At 36.7% G+C, this 18,564-nt stretch overlaps 3 protein-coding genes across 3 annotated transcripts; 2 read left to right on the forward strand and 1 right to left on the reverse strand.

Annotated features, from left to right (window-relative positions):
- The first annotated feature begins 1,698 nt into the window (after positions 1-1,698).
- Positions 1,699-5,925, forward strand: LOC131800126 (uncharacterized). The gene is made up of 3 exons (XM_066173086.1): positions 1,699-1,780; positions 3,158-3,217; positions 4,162-5,925. The coding sequence occupies exons 2-3, from the start codon at positions 3,212-3,214 to the stop codon at positions 5,203-5,205; spliced, it is 1,050 nt and encodes a 349-aa protein (XP_066029183.1). The 5' UTR covers positions 1,699-1,780; positions 3,158-3,211; the 3' UTR covers positions 5,206-5,925.
- A 1,719-nt stretch (positions 5,926-7,644) lies between these two features.
- LOC131800181 (phosphatidylinositol 4-kinase type 2-alpha) lies at positions 7,645-14,373 on the forward strand. The gene is made up of 9 exons (XM_059117875.2): positions 7,645-8,124; positions 9,066-9,266; positions 9,671-9,802; positions 11,028-11,181; positions 12,221-12,297; positions 12,460-12,556; positions 13,045-13,178; positions 13,261-13,320; positions 13,423-14,373. The coding sequence occupies exons 1-9, from the start codon at positions 7,780-7,782 to the stop codon at positions 13,594-13,596; spliced, it is 1,374 nt and encodes a 457-aa protein (XP_058973858.1). The 5' UTR covers positions 7,645-7,779; the 3' UTR covers positions 13,597-14,373.
- Positions 14,365-18,387, reverse strand: LOC131800180 (acid-sensing ion channel 2-like). The gene is made up of 6 exons (XM_059117874.2): positions 17,461-18,387; positions 16,853-17,015; positions 16,650-16,712; positions 15,952-16,177; positions 15,468-15,559; positions 14,365-15,012 (listed from the first exon to the last, which is right to left on the reverse strand). Exons 1-6 carry the CDS (start codon positions 18,385-18,387, stop codon positions 14,873-14,875), a joined length of 1,611 nt encoding a protein of 536 aa, XP_058973857.1. The 3' UTR covers positions 14,365-14,872.
- Positions 18,388-18,564: the final 177 nt, after the last annotated feature.

Below are 18,564 nucleotides of genomic sequence, written 5' to 3' on the forward strand. Positions count from 1 at the left end.
GGGGGTGATCATAAGATATAACAGAGCTAGTGAGGGTGGATCGTAGGAATATTGTAGAGCCTTATGGGAGGATCAGGTAAATCTTATATTTTATCATGACCCAAACAAAATCGTTCAATCAATCCCCTCCCTCCCCTCCCTTCAAGACCATAAGTAATGACCCGTCTACAATCATACCTCATGGATTCGTTCAATCAGCTGCCAAATGTTGGAAAAGATAATTTTCATCCCTAAAAATTGTTTATCGCAAAAACAGAGACTATTTCAGGCCAAGTTCTGTCTTCGCACACGTTTGCATTTCTTTTTTCTGCTTTTTTTTTTTTTTATTTTACCGACGATTTTGTAAGGCGTAAAATATTATGTCGCCACTGTTTCCCTGAAAGACACTATCGGCAAGGGCATACGAAATGTTTATATTGTGCCCATATTTAGTATTTTACCTAATGGTAACTTTGAACATACAACATTATGACGGCAAGATTTCCACCGCATGTTATACCAGCCTCACACGAATTGTGTCGATATAGTTCCTTGCCACTGATCTTACGTCATAGAATAGATAGAGTCTGAAAAGCTAAACAGCCCATATATGTTGATAACGATATTACCAAACAGAGCAATATATAACAAAAGCTGTGAAAAGTCACCTATTTCAAAGTCAGTTTTCTTGATTACCAACGATATTATCCTGAAATGATTTACTAAATAGAAGTAGAAATTAGCGGTGGGGGTTGATGGATCAGTCGGTCGAAAATGAATAGTACCCTTCAAACGCCGAACTTTTAACCTGAGCAGATAAGAGTTAAGATGGAGTTGATATTTATCAATGTTTGCTATATATTAGACGGCTGCCTCAAGCAAGGACGTCCAGGAGCCAAGAAAAATTGCATCCTGGAAGATGTAACTGTGTTAGCTATTTTGTTAGTTTACTAAACATATATATATATCTATATATATATATTTATATTTTGTTACTGATTAATAATATGTGTCATGTCATTTAACTATGTAAATTAAAACAAGCACTGCTGGATAAATAGCACTCGAGAGTATTGGATGTTTCCTGGCTCACGAATGTCTGCGTACGTCTTCTTCTTATCTGTCAAGATCAAAAAGAAACGTCTCCCAAGTTGGGTCAACATATCAACTCCCGCCGCTTATGGCTACCTCCGAGAATTCAGCCTCACATAGTTTCAAAAAAGCCGTGTTGAGTGAGTCGACTTAATAATTTGATTGCAGCACGAACCGGTTTTTCGGAGATAGGAAGTAAAATTATTGACAGTTAGAATTCAATGAACATTTCACTTAGCAAAAGTACTTTGACAAGTTTGAGACAAAACGCTTTATATCCATTATAAACATTTTTTGCTACTCATAATAATGAATTTACTCATCGCAATAGGCGCAAAATAAACTGGCTGCTTTTCACAGGTAGGAGGGATTTTACCCAAATAAAATCCTTTCCTTATTTGGTTCTTTGGATATGCTTTATAGAATACGATTTTAAAAGCAGGATGAAACATTTTATTTCAATTGAGGGACTTTCCTTAGTATACTGGTTATCAAAGATCACTGCAATATTACTTCTCTGGTCGCAAGAGAGTACTTGAAATAAAATATGAGAAAAAAAAATTGTTCAAAAATAGAATTCCTTTTCAGCGTCCTTATAAATGCTATGGTAGTTTCTTAAGTTGGAATTTGGAGTAACAGCCGTCTTGTTAAGGCTTCTGTCATTTAAAGCAACCTTCAGTGCGTCGACGTTCTGTTGCGTCGAAAAAAGGTGAGTGAAAAATGCAAATGACTTAACGGAACAGATTCGTGATTAACTGTTTTTGACAAAGTGTGGAGATGAAGCCATTTTTGTTTCTTTTGATTGATGAATTCAGAAACAAAGTTTTTTTTGAGCAGAGCATGAAATGAATTATCACGAAAGGCCCAACATACGAACGTGTTTAAAATTGGAAAACTGAATTTTGTTGAGCGGGCATTTAAAAACTGGAAACGAAACCTCAAAAGGCCTGTTTATTCAACTCTAACCAAAGAATCGGAGAGTACTATCCATTAAGATTTTTGTTATCACTGAAAGTAGTGTGCTATTTTTAAATTAAATCTATTTTAACATGGTCATTGATCTTTTGCGAATTTTTAATTTTCCCATCGGTATAAATCGATCTCCGTGGCCACATTTGAGAAAGGAAACTAATAAAATCAATTGAGGAGTGTCATTTAATTTGGATTTGGATTCCTCAAATTCATAGCAAATTCTCTTTCAGTACGCATTCAGAAACACGACAGGAGGATGCCAATGATAATATTCTTCAGTAACCTCCACTTAAACATAATGTGTTCTTATATTAAGTGTACGCCGGAGAAAATTACATCGTCAGGGGATCGCTGCAATTTGGGAAATCGCCGCAGACTAAAAGGAACTACATATGCGTAATGTTAACTGGATTCCTGCCTGATGCTATGCTCTTTCAAATTAGCTGCATTTATCTTAAAAATTCCTCCGAAACTTTGCACGGGAGTATTCAATAACTTTATGGTGAAAGAATACATGAACGTGATGATCCATATGCTAATACGATATCATGCAGCATGCTTGAACGCATTGCGTATCAACTGAGCAAGGAAGGGAGAGATCTTACTATTAACGGCAAATTTAAACTTCTGGAACTGATACTTCAGTTTAACAATAAAATTATGAAGGCTTCCAGGAAATTCCATCTCTGAATTTGTCTTCGAGTCCAAGTTGTACATATATATTTTTTTGTAATGTAAATTTGGCTTTCACGCCGAATATCTATAATTACTTCCAAACTATTTGCCTTGAAGAAGTGACGTCATGATATTCCCGCCATTTGTCGGTATTTTTCGTTGTGAAACTTGAAACTATCACGATAAAAATATATTTAAGAGGCAATAATGAATCGAGAAGGTTCAAGGATGCCTAAAGTTGGGAGAACATCAAAACAGATTGCAGACGATGAACTGGAAAAAAATCAACCAAAGATTTTGCAAAACACACCGTTGATAACAAGATCAAGTAGTTATAGCGACCCAATTAAGGCTTTGCGTTGGTCATTCTATCGATAGATCAAAATCAGTTATAATGATCGATATACTGACTTTAAAAAAATTATCTCTCAACCATCAGTTGGGGAGCAGAAACAATCTGTCCTGTGGCAGAACGGACACAGCACCGCAGAGAATGAAGGTGAGAAAAATGGCGGTAATTTCATTTTCTGATAATCAGTGTATACTCTTTTCAAAATTTTCGTGTCTTCCAATAGTGTAACTATCGATAGCTGATACAGAAAAAAAATCCGAAAAAAGAAGAATGAAAGAATATCATTTTAGAAAATAAAATCGTGCACTAAACAATACCACTCCAGAGATAGGAAAAATAATAGTAAACGTTTGCGGAATGAAGATTTACCCCTCTGGCGGATATATCAGTCAAAAAAAGCAAATCAAGCCTAATAAGGCAATTATGGAAGTTATCTAGGGAAAAAGAGCTTTGATTTTTTTTTTGAAAAACTGAAGTCTTGATGATTAAGAAGATATCTTTACTGAAACTTATTCAAAAGATTTATTTTGAATGAAAATATATGGTAATTTACTTGACGATCATAAATTATCATAATAATTGATAATTATAGAAGTCACTTCGATATTTTAAACAGGATTAACTGATGTTGATTGCTGGAACAGTTTTCAAAAGTGTTGTATAAACGCAAATAAAACGTTTTTTTCTTTTCTAGAAATTTATTTCAGGCTTATAAGTTTCGCGTTTGAGCCATCTACTATTATACTTTCGTGATATTTGCTTGTTAATGCGCCAGACATCCAAAAGGTTAATTGTTCAAAAGTGTTTACATAAACGCAAATAAAACGTGGAAGTATTGAATTAGATATATATTTTCAGGTTTACAAGGTTCGCGTCCAAGTCAAATTAGTGGATTACTATAATTTCATGTTATTTGCTTGTTAATGCACTAGAGTCTCAAATCATCCGTTGCTTCCATATCTCTATTTGTTCCTTTTAAAGTACTGAATCAAAGTACCTCACCTGTATCGACCTCAGTTTTCATTCGACCTACTTTCCTCAAAGAGATATGATGTTTATGGCGCATTTTGAACCTTCTTAATTTGTTTCAGCTGGAAACAACTTTTGTTGCGTTGGTTTTTATACTCAAGTGTATCATCGTAGTAGAGAGTCTTTTCCTGAATCACCACCCGTATGAGAATGATGAGAGGCAGCAGATAGCAGATCGCAGAATTGTGATTGGGTCAAAAGAGCCGCGTGTCATAAATAGAAGCTTGCTGGCAAGTTATCGGAGAAGGCCTGGAAATAAAATGAGACAAAGATTTAGATATCCATGGAGATCAAGAATCACGAAATTTGCGACGATCAAAGCGAATCCGGACATTTGCCGAAACCACTCGAGGGTTAACCGAGTGGAAGACGAACCCGGCCCAGTCGTGTGTTTAAGAAAGTCAGAACATGACCTTTTGGTACAATTAGGGTCTACTGGAGGGTTAAACAAACGATATGCGGCTGTTAACATCACTGACGCAAGTGGTTTTGAGGATCTAACCACTTTCCCGGAGGGACAACCGAAGACACCCGATCATGATCCGAAAAAAACCGAAGTGATGAACTTGACGGAAAGCACGAAGCACCATGCACCTATGCGCCAAGCTGACAAAGAGGAACTTGACTTGAAGAAACAACAGCGCCTGAAAAGGAGCCTTCCTACGTCTCCAGGCACATTTTTCCGTGGGTGTCAGAAACGGGGCACAATCACAAAAGGCACCAATTTGCACCGCTTATGCACGGAATGTTCAGCCACCACTCGGCTTAGTGACGATCGGTTCCCAAAGTACATCAACGAAGTTATTTGCCGGGATAGCGACCGCCAGTGTGCTGCCAACATGGGGCTTTGTTTCCAGCGAACACACAAACTTGATTTCTTGCGGTTTACTGGCAAGTTCGCGCCTGATATTAAAATGACTAACTTTGCTGGCAAGCCTGTGTATAAGGAAGTGTGGGACCTCTACACACAGGAGATTCGATCGTGCTGTGAGTGTGAAATGTACCCTCATATTTATCGTGCGATTAAGTCGAGGAATGGCGGAGATGACGGAGATGACGGAGATGATGACGGAGATGACGACGACGACGACGATGATGATAGATAATAACGATGAACGAACTGATGAGAGTTGATCTTCTCGACACCTTGTTCCAACTGTTATCGTTGTTTTACCCTTTTGCAAATATATTTGTGTATATAAATTACTGGTCATTTGCATATATTATGATCGTTTATGCACAACCAAAGGACCGGTGATTTGCATGGCGCAAGCAAGCAAGTTCCTTTTATAACTGTGCACTACAACTCAAAGGAAATTTTAGCTTTTAATACATGAAAATATTTCCACCCTCCCCAACCTCCCAGCGATGAATAGCATCAGGAGCACCTGATAGTGTCCAATCCCTAAGCGTGATATGTTCATGTAAGCTGTTGGTGATAAAATCACCTTATGAGCTGTGACGTCACTTAGAACTCTCTCGTATCTCATCCCAGACTCCCTTCAGATATTAAGAGAATGTGCAGTAACCAGGCTAAAAAATAAGAGAACCTGGAATTGGTTTTGAAAGGACACAAATAATATGACGAGGCTTTGTGTAATTTGTCATCGAGTAGGCCTTTTCGGACCAAATTCTTGAGTAACTAACCGTTTTCACCCGAACATCAGCAGGTATATTCTCCGTACTGTTCTCCCTATATATTTCCTTGGGTGATAACAAGGAGAATTTGCTTTGCAATCAAGGGGCCTCTTTAGTTAGTGATTATTTTCTTAATCCTCGTGACCTTAATGTGTGATTCAGGGGTAATATTGTAAGGAGAATTTAGATGCTAGTCACTCTTCAGGGGGGGGTCAAAAAGGGTTTGGAGCGCTGAAAAAATTGAGTTCCTACTTGTTTTTGTTTTCTTTCTCTTTTTGTTGTGAGTTTTTGTCGCTTTTTTATTCTCATTTCCTGCTCACCGAATAAATGGAAGAATGGATGAAAAAGTGACTAAATTTTTATTTCGGGGAACAAATGAGGTGATATTTCCACTAAGTGCATATCCCCGTTGCCAGGATAAAAATGTGTGAGGAAAAATCTTTCTCCAAATACTCTGTAGCGAGTGTAAGTAAATATTCCCTCATCGACACCTGAGGGGTATGTATATAATGTTGACACAGTCAAGGGCGACTGTGGTCTATCGGCAAATCTAAATGGATGGCAAGGAAATGCATCAGGTTCAGTTCCTAATGGTATAGAGATACTGTCTTTCCACGAATAAACGTGCACACTCTAGTAAGCACTCTCCCCTCACGATAAGCGTCCACCCCAAGGCCCTAATGTCAAACAAGCGCCCCTCTCGAATAAGCGCCCCCTTCCTCCCTCACTTTCTAAAATGAGCATGGATACAAGGAAACCCTGTTTTTATTGCTACTTTATTTATAACTTTTTTATGAAGCTTCAACTACAGCGGAATCAATACAGGAGAATAGTTTCCATTTCGTTAAGTCATTTTCAATTATTTGTCCTTGTATTGACTGTACGTTTGTAAGTAAATAATATTGCAGTTTTTGTTTTCTCTTTGAGTATTTTGCCAAAACTTAGGTAACAGCTCTTTGAGAGAAAGAATTTAAGAATTTCCCCGCTCGATAAAGTGTCCTCCTTCCAGTGAGCGCCCCGACGCTTATTCAAGAAGACACGATATCGAATTTTTTGCAGGTAACGGGCTGTGAAGTGAGGGATGAATTCTGGTCGCAATTTATTCATGATATGGGTCTGAGATGCAGAATTTAGTTTCCTTGTGGACGTTTGGATTGATTTAACTTCTTAAAAACCTTAATTCCGCCGAAGGATCGCCCATTTCTTACCAAGTATCTAAGAAAAGCATCTTTTGCATATGAATAGCCTCCTGTGCAATTATTTGCATACTCTGCTCGGCGGTTTCCCAGAGCACATGGTTACGTAGCAACAAAACACCTTTTGGTGATATCTTTGGTCCACATCAACTTTCTTCGGCGCTGCACAAATATTGCTTAAATTTCTGCTTAAACAGGTACGCGTTCCGCCTCTGCTTTGATTGTTTTAACCGTCTGCTCTTCTAAATATCAAGTATAATTTTTTTTCATTTCGTCACACGGTGAGAAAAATTTTCGCAATAATTTTAGGTTCCATTACACATCGTAAAGCTTACCGTTCAGATAGGTACTATTTTTGTAGAAGCGGTAGTATTTCAGAAGATATTTAAGACTGCAAAAGGAAGAGGAGCCTTATTTGCTGGTAATTTCGAATATCCCTTCAAGTGCTTTAGTTACACAAGTATACCGCGTTGACAGCTCAAAATATCGCTAAAATGATCGATACGGAGACGTTGAACAAGTTGTTAATAGGCACCCAAATAAAGTGAGCTCTTTGAGCGACTAAAGTCCATTTTCGATAGACTGTGTGATTAAAATCTCGTTGGAAATTAAATCACTTACATAAGATATTTCGTGGAAGCAAAATTTGAAAGCGCAACCACTTCCGTGAACTAGTCAGCGGCAGCGAAAGTCAAAAGAAACCATGCGCATGTTAAATGAAATCATGACAATTCGATAATTTTGTAAGAAACCAAAATAGATCGTTTCATGCTGGATTTCTACGAATGAAATGCTCTGAGAGCGATTGGAAAATTTCTAAAGAGGGCGGCCAAATTAAAGATTTAGATGTCCGTAGACGACACAGGGCGTCCACTCATTGATTTTGCCTCGGAAGGCCGGCTAAACGGACCTGATGTAGTTCCGTATCACGCGGACCCGGCCAGTTACAGCACAGCCATAGTTGGCGGTTCTCATTACGATAGTAGGACTTCTGAACAGAGACCTTTACTCGGCAGATCGAGATCTCGAATGGACAGTCACAGTGATACTGAATACCAAGGAAATCACTTTGACGATCCAGAGTTTAGCAGCCTTATACAAGCCGCCGAACAAGCTATTGATGTAGGAATTTTGCCCGAACGTATTTACCAAGGATCCAGTGGTAGTTACTTCGTAAAAGACAAAGAGGGGGTAAGATTTTTCGTACATGGCTTTTCATTGATATTTCTCGTCAATACTCACCTTGTCTAGACGAAATTCCACGGAAAAATCTCAAATCGAAACTCACTTAGATATATGGTATTTGTTTTCAACATGATGGGTACTCGTCGATCAGCAAGACCCTATTTCCGGTTTCCCTTTCTCGACAAAACGCCTCACAAGTACATCTTATAATGTAAATCTAACGGTATTATTACAAAGAAAAATCGTTTGAATGTTCACCAATTTGCTTCTGATTGCTATCATCTTTGTTATTGTTAAGACATGAGAAATCTTACATTCATTATTAATGTGTAAAGATACACCAATATTTAAATTTTCCTTTTGATTATTATTATCCCTATTTTTGAACCAATTTAAGCTGAGCTGAACAGAGAAGTTTTTTTTTTTACCAAAAAACTTTCAGCTATGTATGCTTAAGGGAACTTAATGTACATTTCTTTTCATTTTTATTCATAAATTGCTTTCCATTACATTTGTTTATAACTGTATGTGGTTATATTTATATATTAATATAATTGGTTTCAAACTAGTCTTAGTTATGTTTCAAGGGGTAAGTTTCTAAAGAAACTGTGGTGCTGTGTTGGTTGGAGAGTTTAACAGGGTAATTTAGTATTATAAACTGAGTTGATAACGTAAATTGGCCATTGTAAAGAGTTTTAAACTCTGTGAACTATCCAAACCAAAATTAAGTCAAGGTTACATTTGCCTGTGCACATTTATTTGCATAATAAACTTTAAGGTAAACAGATGTAATTTTGTCTCTCTTCAATACTTTTAAGTATTCTTTATGGTGTTTGATTTCAAACTTTCCCATATGTGTGCAGGCAGAAAAAAGTATTGGAAGTTGACTACACTCATAAACTTTAGTTTCCAAATTTATTCTACAATTGTTTAATTATTGTCTGCAGAAGAAGATTGGTGTATTTAAACCTAAAGATGAAGAGCCCTATGGACATCTTAATCCCAAGTGGACAAAATGGTGTCACAAGATTTGCTGTCCATGTTGTTTTGGTAGAAATTGTTTAATTCCAAACCAAGGATATCTCTCTGAGGCTGGAGCAAGCCTTGTGGATCAGAAACTTGGTCTAAATATTGTTCCTAAGACAAAGGTAAGGTGACTATTGACTAACAAATGCAAATTTTACTCCTAATATTTGTATTATAAAATGTAATAGGTGTAAAGACTTAAAGATTTAAGAGGCTCAGTTGTTAGCATTCAAGTCAGGATTATTGGGTTGTGTTCTTTGGAAAGACACCTAGTTCTCTTGGTGCTTCTCTCCTCATAGAAATGTTAAAAAAATACATGTAGATTCTGGTGATACTCATTTATAGTGACTGTCATTTTGTTTGAATCAAACCAGTTAAGCTCCTGTAGTAGCATGCCACAGGACTCTAAATACTCCACTTACAGCGATACAGAGAAAAATGAGGGGTGTAAATAGCTTTTATTTTCATCCATAACTCAATGATATCATAGGATTTATTTATTTATTTTTATTTCCTTGACTTTTAGGTTGTCAGACTTGCTAGTGATACATTTAATTACACAGCATTTGATCGGGCAAAAGCAAGGTCAAAAAGGTTTGCTACAGAAAGATTTCCTGATACTCTAGGAAAACATGTGAAAGCAGGACTTCCTCCAAAGGTATTTCACTGAATGATTATATTGAATAAATGTGATAAATTGCTTTAATAGTTATTTTCTCATTTAAATCAATATAGTCCAAAGGAAAACAAATTATTAGGGACATGCTTTAACCTTTATGCAAGGATTTCAAAACAAGCAGATGACCACTGGAGTTCCGTTAGCTACTTGATAACATGTTGCTGGTTATTCTGGTCAAAATCATCATTTTAAGCCCTTTAAATGAACTTCTCATAGTCACCTACTTTTGCCAAGTCTGACGCCTACTTCAAAACATTTTGAAAACCCTCTTTATGACCATGTTATGGTTCAAACCACATATTACATGCACATGTAGATCAGTAATATTTTAAAGTAGGTTCAGTTTAATTTTCTTTCACGCACGATTATCAGTTGCAACTCCTGTGGAACAGACAGAAATGTAGACAAAACAAATTTAGAATTATTTAAACCTCAAATAGCAGGTGCCCTTTTATTCCACCATTTTGCATAAGGTAGATTTTTCAAATAAGACAATGATTGCAGCTAGATCATCCTCCAAGGCCAAGTAAAGGATGAAAACTCCCTCATTCTTACAAGTATTCTTACTACATTTATTTTGATGTTTTTTTTTGCCTACAGTATGGATAAAATACTTATGATTATATATCTTTGGCCCAGACTGACTGACTGACTTGCTTATTGATAGAATCTTTCCTTGATATATTTTGTAACATGATTCCATAATTCTATTTGAGAACCCTTTTTTTTTTTTGGACACCTGGGTAAGAAATTTATTTGGTAAGTGTTTTTCAATGACAAGATAGTTTATATATATATATAATTATATATATATATATATATATATATATATATATTTCAATGACAAGATAGTTTATATATATATATATATATATATATATATATATATATATATATATATAAACAAACTAAATCTAGTGATTCAGATTGCCAAACCCACTCCTCCTCAACACTCTTCTTTGTCACATTCATTACTGGAATTACAGAATTCCTTAAAGTTACTTGGAATTAATTATTCTTGCAAGAATGGTAATGAATACAGGTAGCTTGCAAAAGTGGCTAATTAATTCATGAATTTCACTTGATGTTTCACCAAAATTTCAAATTTATTGCTTCTCCTTGGCCAAAATACACAATCACTGTCTACCTTGTGTGCCAAAAAAACTGTGTGAACATGATGTTGATGTTATTTTTTGGTTTTCAGCTGGGCTCGTTTCAGACATTTGTTGATGGTTATAAAGATGCAGAATTTCACTTGAGGAAGTTTGAAGTGGAACCTCTTCAAGCCATCACAAACAAAGATTTTTTGATACAATTTCAAAAACTTGTTTGTCTTGATTATATTATTAGGAATACAGGTATTCAACAATCTGAAATAATAAAATGTTATTTTATCTTTTCAGTTACAATATTGCAGTAATCAGGTACCTCAGCCAGTAGTAGTATAGTACAATGGTGATGTCAAGTCTTTAACTCCCATGACCTACTTGTTAATTCTCCAATCTGGCTGATACACATTTCCTTTTAAATAAGTTACAAGAATTGCATGTTAAATCAAGATAAGAACCTGTAGCTGGCCAGTTTGAGTAATCTCATTATCTGTTTGCTGGATGATGTATGAATAATATAGGGAGAAGATACATGTTAATCACTTCTGGATGTTGAAGAGTTAATCTAATTACAAGCATCAATCCGTTAGCTTACTTTTTATGTATTGTCCATTTCTTTTTACCCATTTTAATTTTAGAATAATTATTCATTGAATTTGGCCCTATAAAATAATTAATACACACTGTGAACTTAGGCAGGTGATTGTTTTAATATCTTTGATGGTTTGATTCTAACTCTTTACCTCCCATGAGTGACTAAGAGAGAATTTTTCCTTACATTATCAATGCAATATCAAGCATAGAAGTGATAAGAATAAAGTATAATATCAATTAGGGGATTATTAATTGATCCAATACCAAATTCTCCAAATTTACATCATAAGAATTGTATGACAGACAGTAAGGAGAATTACTAATAAGATCTTGGGAGTTAAAGGGTTAATCTAATAACCTTTTAACTCTCAAGAGTGACCAAGACAAAATATCTCCTTATGATATCAATACCATATCAAGCAGACGAGTGATGAGAATAAGGAAAAGTATCAGGGAATTATTGGGTGATCTAATACCAAATTCTCCAAACAAAAGTCATAACAATGGTATGGCAGATGTAAGGAGAATTACTAACAGGATCTTTGGAGCGAAAGGGTTAAGACAGGCCATAAAATACAGACACACATGAAATACAAACATATGAAAATAAGCAAACGTATACAAAATTGTTCAAACAAATTTTCTGACACAGCTTACTTCAAATGACCTACTATTTTTTTTTTTGTTCTGTCAGATCGGGGAAATGATAATTGGCTTATCAAATATGAAAGAACTCCAGAAGTTGATCGGCAAGTGGAAGGTGAAGAGGGGGTGAGTCTTGTCTGTTAACTCACTTAGGGTGATATAAATTGATTATTAGCACTTGATATTAGAACAACAGTGTTTGAGTCAGGGTGTGTGTACCTTGTCTTCTTCAGTGCTAATTTAAAAACTCTTGTTTAGATATATCTATTTACCTATTTTTTTTTTCAGGGTGACTGGGATTATGTAGACCCCCCAAAGATATATGTAGCTGCCATTGACAATGGGCTGGCATTTCCTTTTAAGCATCCAGACTCTTGGAGAGCCTGTAAGTTGACTTAAGCAGCTTGTTCAATCCCTATTAGCGCAAATTTCTTCCTTCATTGCACGTTCTTGGCAAGACGAATAACATCAATCCCTAAACCCTTTAATTCTCAACTCTCCCTTCTTTCTGCTGCATATTTCTTTGTAAATTAGTTAGAAGAATTTGATGTGAGATCAAGATAATATTTTCATCTGATAAGTTCGAGTATTCTCATTACATGTACCTGTTTGCTGGACAGTGTATGCATATTTTTAGGGAGAAGTTTTGTGTTAATCACTTCATGGAGGTAAAAGGTTAAGACTTAATTTGATTCTGAGCTTACTGTCTAAATTTCCGCCTATAGTTATCAAAGGTGACTTTTCAAACCATAACTACGTTTAGTTTCTTGTTAACAATAGGTATCGTCACTCTTTGGCAGATATTTGTACGAGTTAGAAGTGCCATGTTGTGGTACCCGATCTATACTTACTTTTTCTTTTTACCTCTGGCAGATCCATTTTACTGGGCATGGTTAACACAAGCGAAGGAACCGTTTATGGATGAGATTTCTGACTTTGTATTACCTCAAATAGCAGATATGAACTTTGTTCAGGACCTCACTGAGGACTTATACCTACTCTTTCGGGTATGTATTTTTCGCTTTTAATTTAAAACCCGCTTCTCGAGGAATTCTGAAATACATGTTGTCTTTTTTTTTTCCATTTTAGGAGGACAAAGGCTTTGATAAATCGCTTTTTGAGAGACAGATGTCTGTTTTAAGAGGACAGGTAAGCATACTATCTATTTTTTATTTCATGATAACTTCTGATTTACAATTAAGTTTTTCCTAGAAATAAACCGACTGAGTGGTCATTTCTTTTCTTTGTCAGATACTAAACCTAACTCAGGCTTTGCGGGACAAGAAATCCCCTCTGCAACTTGTGCAAATGCCCGTAGTCACTGTAGAAAGAAAGAAAATTGAATCTGGAGATCGACTGAGAAGCCAAAGTCACGCATTCACTCAAAGCTTTCAACACCGACCGCCGTTTTTCTCATGGTGCTAACCAAAGAAGTGTCATGCGACGAACTTTGTAACCAGTGATTTTCTCAGTTGATTCAAACTGATGAATAGTGCGCTCTCTGAGATTTGTGGGGTAATGTCGTCAGTCTAACAATTGCGGGAAATTTGGCATCCAATAAGTCTTACTAGACAGCCATAATCTCGTTTTCCATTGGTGATATGGGACTGACATCATTGAATGTACAACCTCGGTCGCTCGTACTGGAAAAATTTGTGCGTACGTTTGGCAGAAGATCCAAAATGATTCAAAGCGACGAAAATGGTTTAGAAGTGTTGGATAATGTAATGAGGTTTATTTTTCTGATAGATGATTTCATAGTGGTTCCAATGGAGGAAAATTGCATTTATGTCGAACAAAAGTTCAGTTAAAATGAAACTTCTTAACAAATATACAAAGGTTGTAGTTCATATTTTGTAAATGATACAGCTTTATCAATCAGAAATTAAATGTATGACATTGCCTTTCACTACTGCGGTGGTGCATTCTTAGAGTACAATTCTGTGCAGAGAGTGAAATTGTGTAACTGGAAATTCAAATTATTGTTACAATAAGAATGAATTGTCATGAATAGTGCGCTCCCCGGCCAGCGACTATTAAAGCAATCTGAAAATTGATAGGTTAATCTTCGAAAACTATGTAGCCTCATTTGAGCATTGATGAGAACATTATGGTGATGTTTGTGGAGGAGGCACTGAATCGTACTGTCTAGAAATAATACCTCATTTTATAAATTAGTTAAATAAATGGATATTTGCAGTGCTTGATGCTTTGATATGGTTAAGCTAAACTTTATTAACCTACGCCGGTGTCTGGAACAAGTACCTCAGCAATCACTTTTCTTCTTAACTCGACCTTAACTTTATAAAAAGTAAAGTTAAAGTCTATCGTTATTATCGCGAATATCATTTTAAAGGACGTGAATATCTTGAGCTCGAAGTGTTTCAAAGGCGTGACATTACGAGCACCAAGGTTGTGGCTATTCCCATGATTACCTAAAATTATACTACCATATGGACAGTGGTGCACTGTCCTAATTTTGATACTCGGAAATACTCGGAAATACTCGGTTCCATTCAAGAATCATGCAATAGAGCTTTTGTTTTTGGTACTCTAATAGACTTCTGTCGAAGGCAGCTGCATTGGAGGAGTTTGAAACATAAACTGCATTGGGGGAGTGGGTTGCGTAATTTTTACACTTTGTGTAAAAGAGGTAACAACATCTCTTTTGGTTATAATCCACAGAGTTGTACAGTTCAATTTAGTACTCGACATTGACAGCTCTTCTACCCCGGTCGCCTTTAGCAAAATGAACGAACTTCCTGAACGTGAAATCCACAAACTCAAAGAGAGTGAGACAACTCATCCCCAAGAACAGACCGAATGTCCCTCCTAAGTCTCCTTCAAAGCAAAAAGAAGAAAAAATATATTTTAATTGTGTTCACAAGATTAGAGAGGATTCTGGTTGGATCCTCGTAAAAGCATTCATAGCTTGTGCTTTTGCAGGCCTACGGTAAAAAAACAAAACAAAGAAGAAAAAAAAAACCAGAAGAATTATGAGTTATTATCGGGTAGAAATGAAATCGAATCGATTTTGGAACTCCAGTATCACACGTATTGTTTAAAACAGAACCAAGAATTCACAACCCAGGCCCCTGTTGTTCGAAGGTTGGATAACGCTATCCACTGAATAAGACTCGATAACACTATACGATTTGATATCACTTATCCACCGGATAGCGATTTATCTGTTGCATAGCGTTATCCGACTCTCATACAACTGGGCCCAGATCAATAGATGGAAAAGCTAGGAAAAGAACATTGCTTCATTCATTCACCAAAAACGTGAAACTGACCAATCAAAGCCCAGGTCTCATAAAGCGGAGTCTGCGAAATGATGTCGACACTTAGGTCTTCAAAGTAGATGTCCAATGCAATAATGTTGTCACTGTGGGAAAGGAGAAGAATGAGATGTTCTCAAATGTTAGTAATAGAACATCACTTTAATTTAAACTCTAGCAATGAAAGGACAACTCTCGCAATGTTAACTAGGACCCTTGATGGGCGTCTAAACGATTGGAGCCTTGAAAAGCAATAAGATAACACAATATCGAAATGGGCAATTCACAGCTGATAAAATCAACTTGCAATTACAGCGAGGCAGGATGCTTCGTAAGGTCACGCGTGACCGGTAGTCATGATCTGAAAAAGACTAGCAGCAATTAATCGAAAGATCGCGCGGCGACTCAAATTGAAATTGATAAATTTCATTAATTACTGTAATTCACCACGATGAGTTAAAACGACCCTAGTGTTACAAAATTGAACTAAAACACCTACTCTATGTATTTCTCCCTCTCGGCTTTCGTCATATTCAACAGAGGTTCGTAAATCGATCGATCGACTGATGATTTCTCAGTCCCATTAAGGAAGGACATCAGATGTTGAATCAGAGCACCCCTCTGTAATCCACTGTACGAGAATGAAGTCTTGTACTCAATGTGATTGCAAGGCTCGGGACATTCTTTCTCACACTTCTTCTTTTCATCTGAATTGCCAAACTCCTCTGTAAGCAGACATTACTTTTCATTAGTGCCATAATGTCTTGTTCATCCTCTACTTTTCTAGCTCTGATAGAAGATCGATTTGATGACAAAGTGGGATTGTAGTCCAGGTGAGAATTTCATAAATGTATTTATCCAAGCATCAATAAATAATACCTAAGCCCCTGCATCATACTCAGATTTAAGGAAGGGTCGATGGCAAGAAGTAAATGCTGGATCCTCCATTCCAGTAAAAATATGTTGATGTAACCTTGGTGTGGTTATGCTAATAAGAAGCAATCCTAAAACCCTTTTATTAAAGGGGGTATAGAGTGCATGGGTACATGTTTTAACGAACTTGAATTGAGGAACAGAATGCCATACTGTAATCCTTTTTGTGCTAAGAAAGGTACTATTACACGAATTTGACTTCATTTTTGATCTTTAAATTGTTTGTATATCATATTTAGCCTTGTTAGGAATAGATTGACTTACCAAGGGATTTGTAAACACAAAGAGCTTCTTCTATCGGCGCACATAAGGGAACTGCAGGATCAGCTGAAAAAAAATTATAACAATAACAGCGTAAGAGCTATACTCGGTGGGTCCGACCTCTTTCAAAATTTGTTACGGTGCGCTATATTCTCTTATCATATTAAAATTCATAGGCTGGGTGTGAAAAACAAAACGATACCTACCTTTGAATTTTGTTGATGTGCAGTTGCAAGATTTGATTGTGAACTTATTGCGACATTTTATAAGACAGGCCTGTTTTCTGTAAGCAATCTGAGAGGCGCCGTTGAACGCTTCAAGGGTTCCTTTTCTACAGTTAGTGCCATACGGATGTGGCAGATTTGTAATCTGTCAAGAAAATTCATGACGATGATATTATTCAACGAACTCGTGATTTTCACCAAAAAATTACACGGACCAATAAAAGGCAAAAAGTGCGGGATAGTCCGTCTGCTGACTGACTGAGTTATCATGACTGACTGACAGATTGACTAGTAGACGACTAATCAGACAGGCTGGCCCGCTGAGTAGTCCGATTCACTGACTATCTGACGAAAGGTTTATCGACCTGGCTGGCCATTCTAACCAGTAAGGAAGAGACCAGCCATCCGCATGGTTTCTCTTTAACTATCCAAGTGTGGCACAAGCTCACTCTCTCTCACAAACACAATAACTCGATAATTTCAATAATATTTAAAAAGACAACGTGGGGTTTTTGAAGTTTGTTAGGAATAAGCTACGAAATATCCTAAATGGGTAGAAAGCTGTTTTTGGAAATATTTCCAGCACTTACGTTTCTCCTTCGTATGGCACAAGTCGTAGACATCCCTGGTGGAACAGCAATTCCAAAATCTTCCACAATGGGAAAGCTGTTTTGGTCGTGAATAAGAATAATAATCCCAACAGAAGGCCAAATCAAATTTGGTATATAGCTCTCGCGTTCGATGTTAAGTCGTAGCTTCAAACCGTTTTGTTGGCCGGCAAACGAAGCATTTTGCTCTGGCTTGCCATTTTCTGCTGCATTGAATGTGTAGCATTGTGCTAAAAGTGAATTGAGGAAGCTGGTAAAATTGCTCGCGTCGCATTTCTTTCCATTTATGGAACAGGAATGAAACAGGTGACCATTTGGTAAAAGCATGTCTTCAATTTGATGACTAAATTTCACTGCGTAAGGGTTGGTTTCGTTTGCCATTTTTGGGCGATAAAAAAGTTCTCGATTGCGTTCTTTAAAGTCAAACGTCGAAATATCATCTGATCTCGTCGTCATGAGAGATATATCTGCAATTTTTCTTTCGATCACGCCTTCACTATAATGACCTCTTGCGATTTGCCTAAATCGTCGAGTGTTAAAGACGTTGAGATTGCACAAGGTTAATGCAGGGAACGGAAGCTGGTTGCCATCTCTATTAAAGTTTGTTGTCATTTTCGTGTTGAAAGGATAAAGGGAATATTCCTTTAAACAAACATAGACTTGATAAATACAGACACCGAAGCATACTACTATCATCCCCAACCAAACCAGTCTTCTAATAAAGCCCTCACAGAACAAAAATTTGGCTCCGTGAAGTGTGGTATCTTGAGCGAATGATCTCAATCCTTCGAAATTACCATTACTTGTGTTTTTCTCAACAGCTTGGAGGTTTTTGATTCGTGCTTTGCGTTCGTTTAGGGCAGTATGCCCTTCATGGGTAATTTCATTTCTTTCGTTTGTCGCTGTCATTTCCAGAGTCATTCTCCTTGAGAAAACTTAAGATGCCTACTTCGAAGTAAATTCAGGCAGAGAGATTTACGATTGGCATATATAAAGCGATGATAGTCAGTGTTCGACAGTTTCTCCTCATAAGAATGCAATGAAGTCGATATCGAGTCCGATGGAGACGAGAAATAAAATCGATGT

Source organism: Pocillopora verrucosa, chromosome 1 (assembly GCF_036669915.1).
Source record: "Pocillopora verrucosa isolate sample1 chromosome 1, ASM3666991v2, whole genome shotgun sequence".
Classification (NCBI taxonomy): Eukaryota; Metazoa; Cnidaria; class Anthozoa; order Scleractinia; family Pocilloporidae; genus Pocillopora; species Pocillopora verrucosa.

Excerpts from the sequence above, each read along its gene's own strand:
- LOC131800181 (XM_059117875.2), top strand. The coding sequence starts at position 7,780 with ATGTCCGTAGACGACACAGGGCGTCCACTCATTGATTTTGCCTCGGAA. Across the intron at positions 8,125-9,065 it reads TCGTAAAAGACAAAGAGGGG|AAGAAGATTGGTGTATTTAA; the intron begins GTAAGATTTTTC and ends TATTGTCTGCAG. Across the intron at positions 12,557-13,044 it reads TCCAGACTCTTGGAGAGCCT|ATCCATTTTACTGGGCATGG; the intron begins GTAAGTTGACTT and ends TACCTCTGGCAG.
- LOC131800180 (XM_059117874.2), bottom strand. The coding sequence starts at position 18,387 with ATGACAGCGACAAACGAAAGAAATGAAATTACCCATGAAGGGCATACT. Across the intron at positions 17,016-17,460 it reads GTGCCATACGAAGGAGAAAC|ATTACAAATCTGCCACATCC; the intron begins GTAAGTGCTGGA and ends TTTTCTTGACAG. Across the intron at positions 16,713-16,852 it reads CACATCAACAAAATTCAAAG|CTGATCCTGCAGTTCCCTTA; the intron begins GTAGGTATCGTT and ends ATTTTTTTTCAG.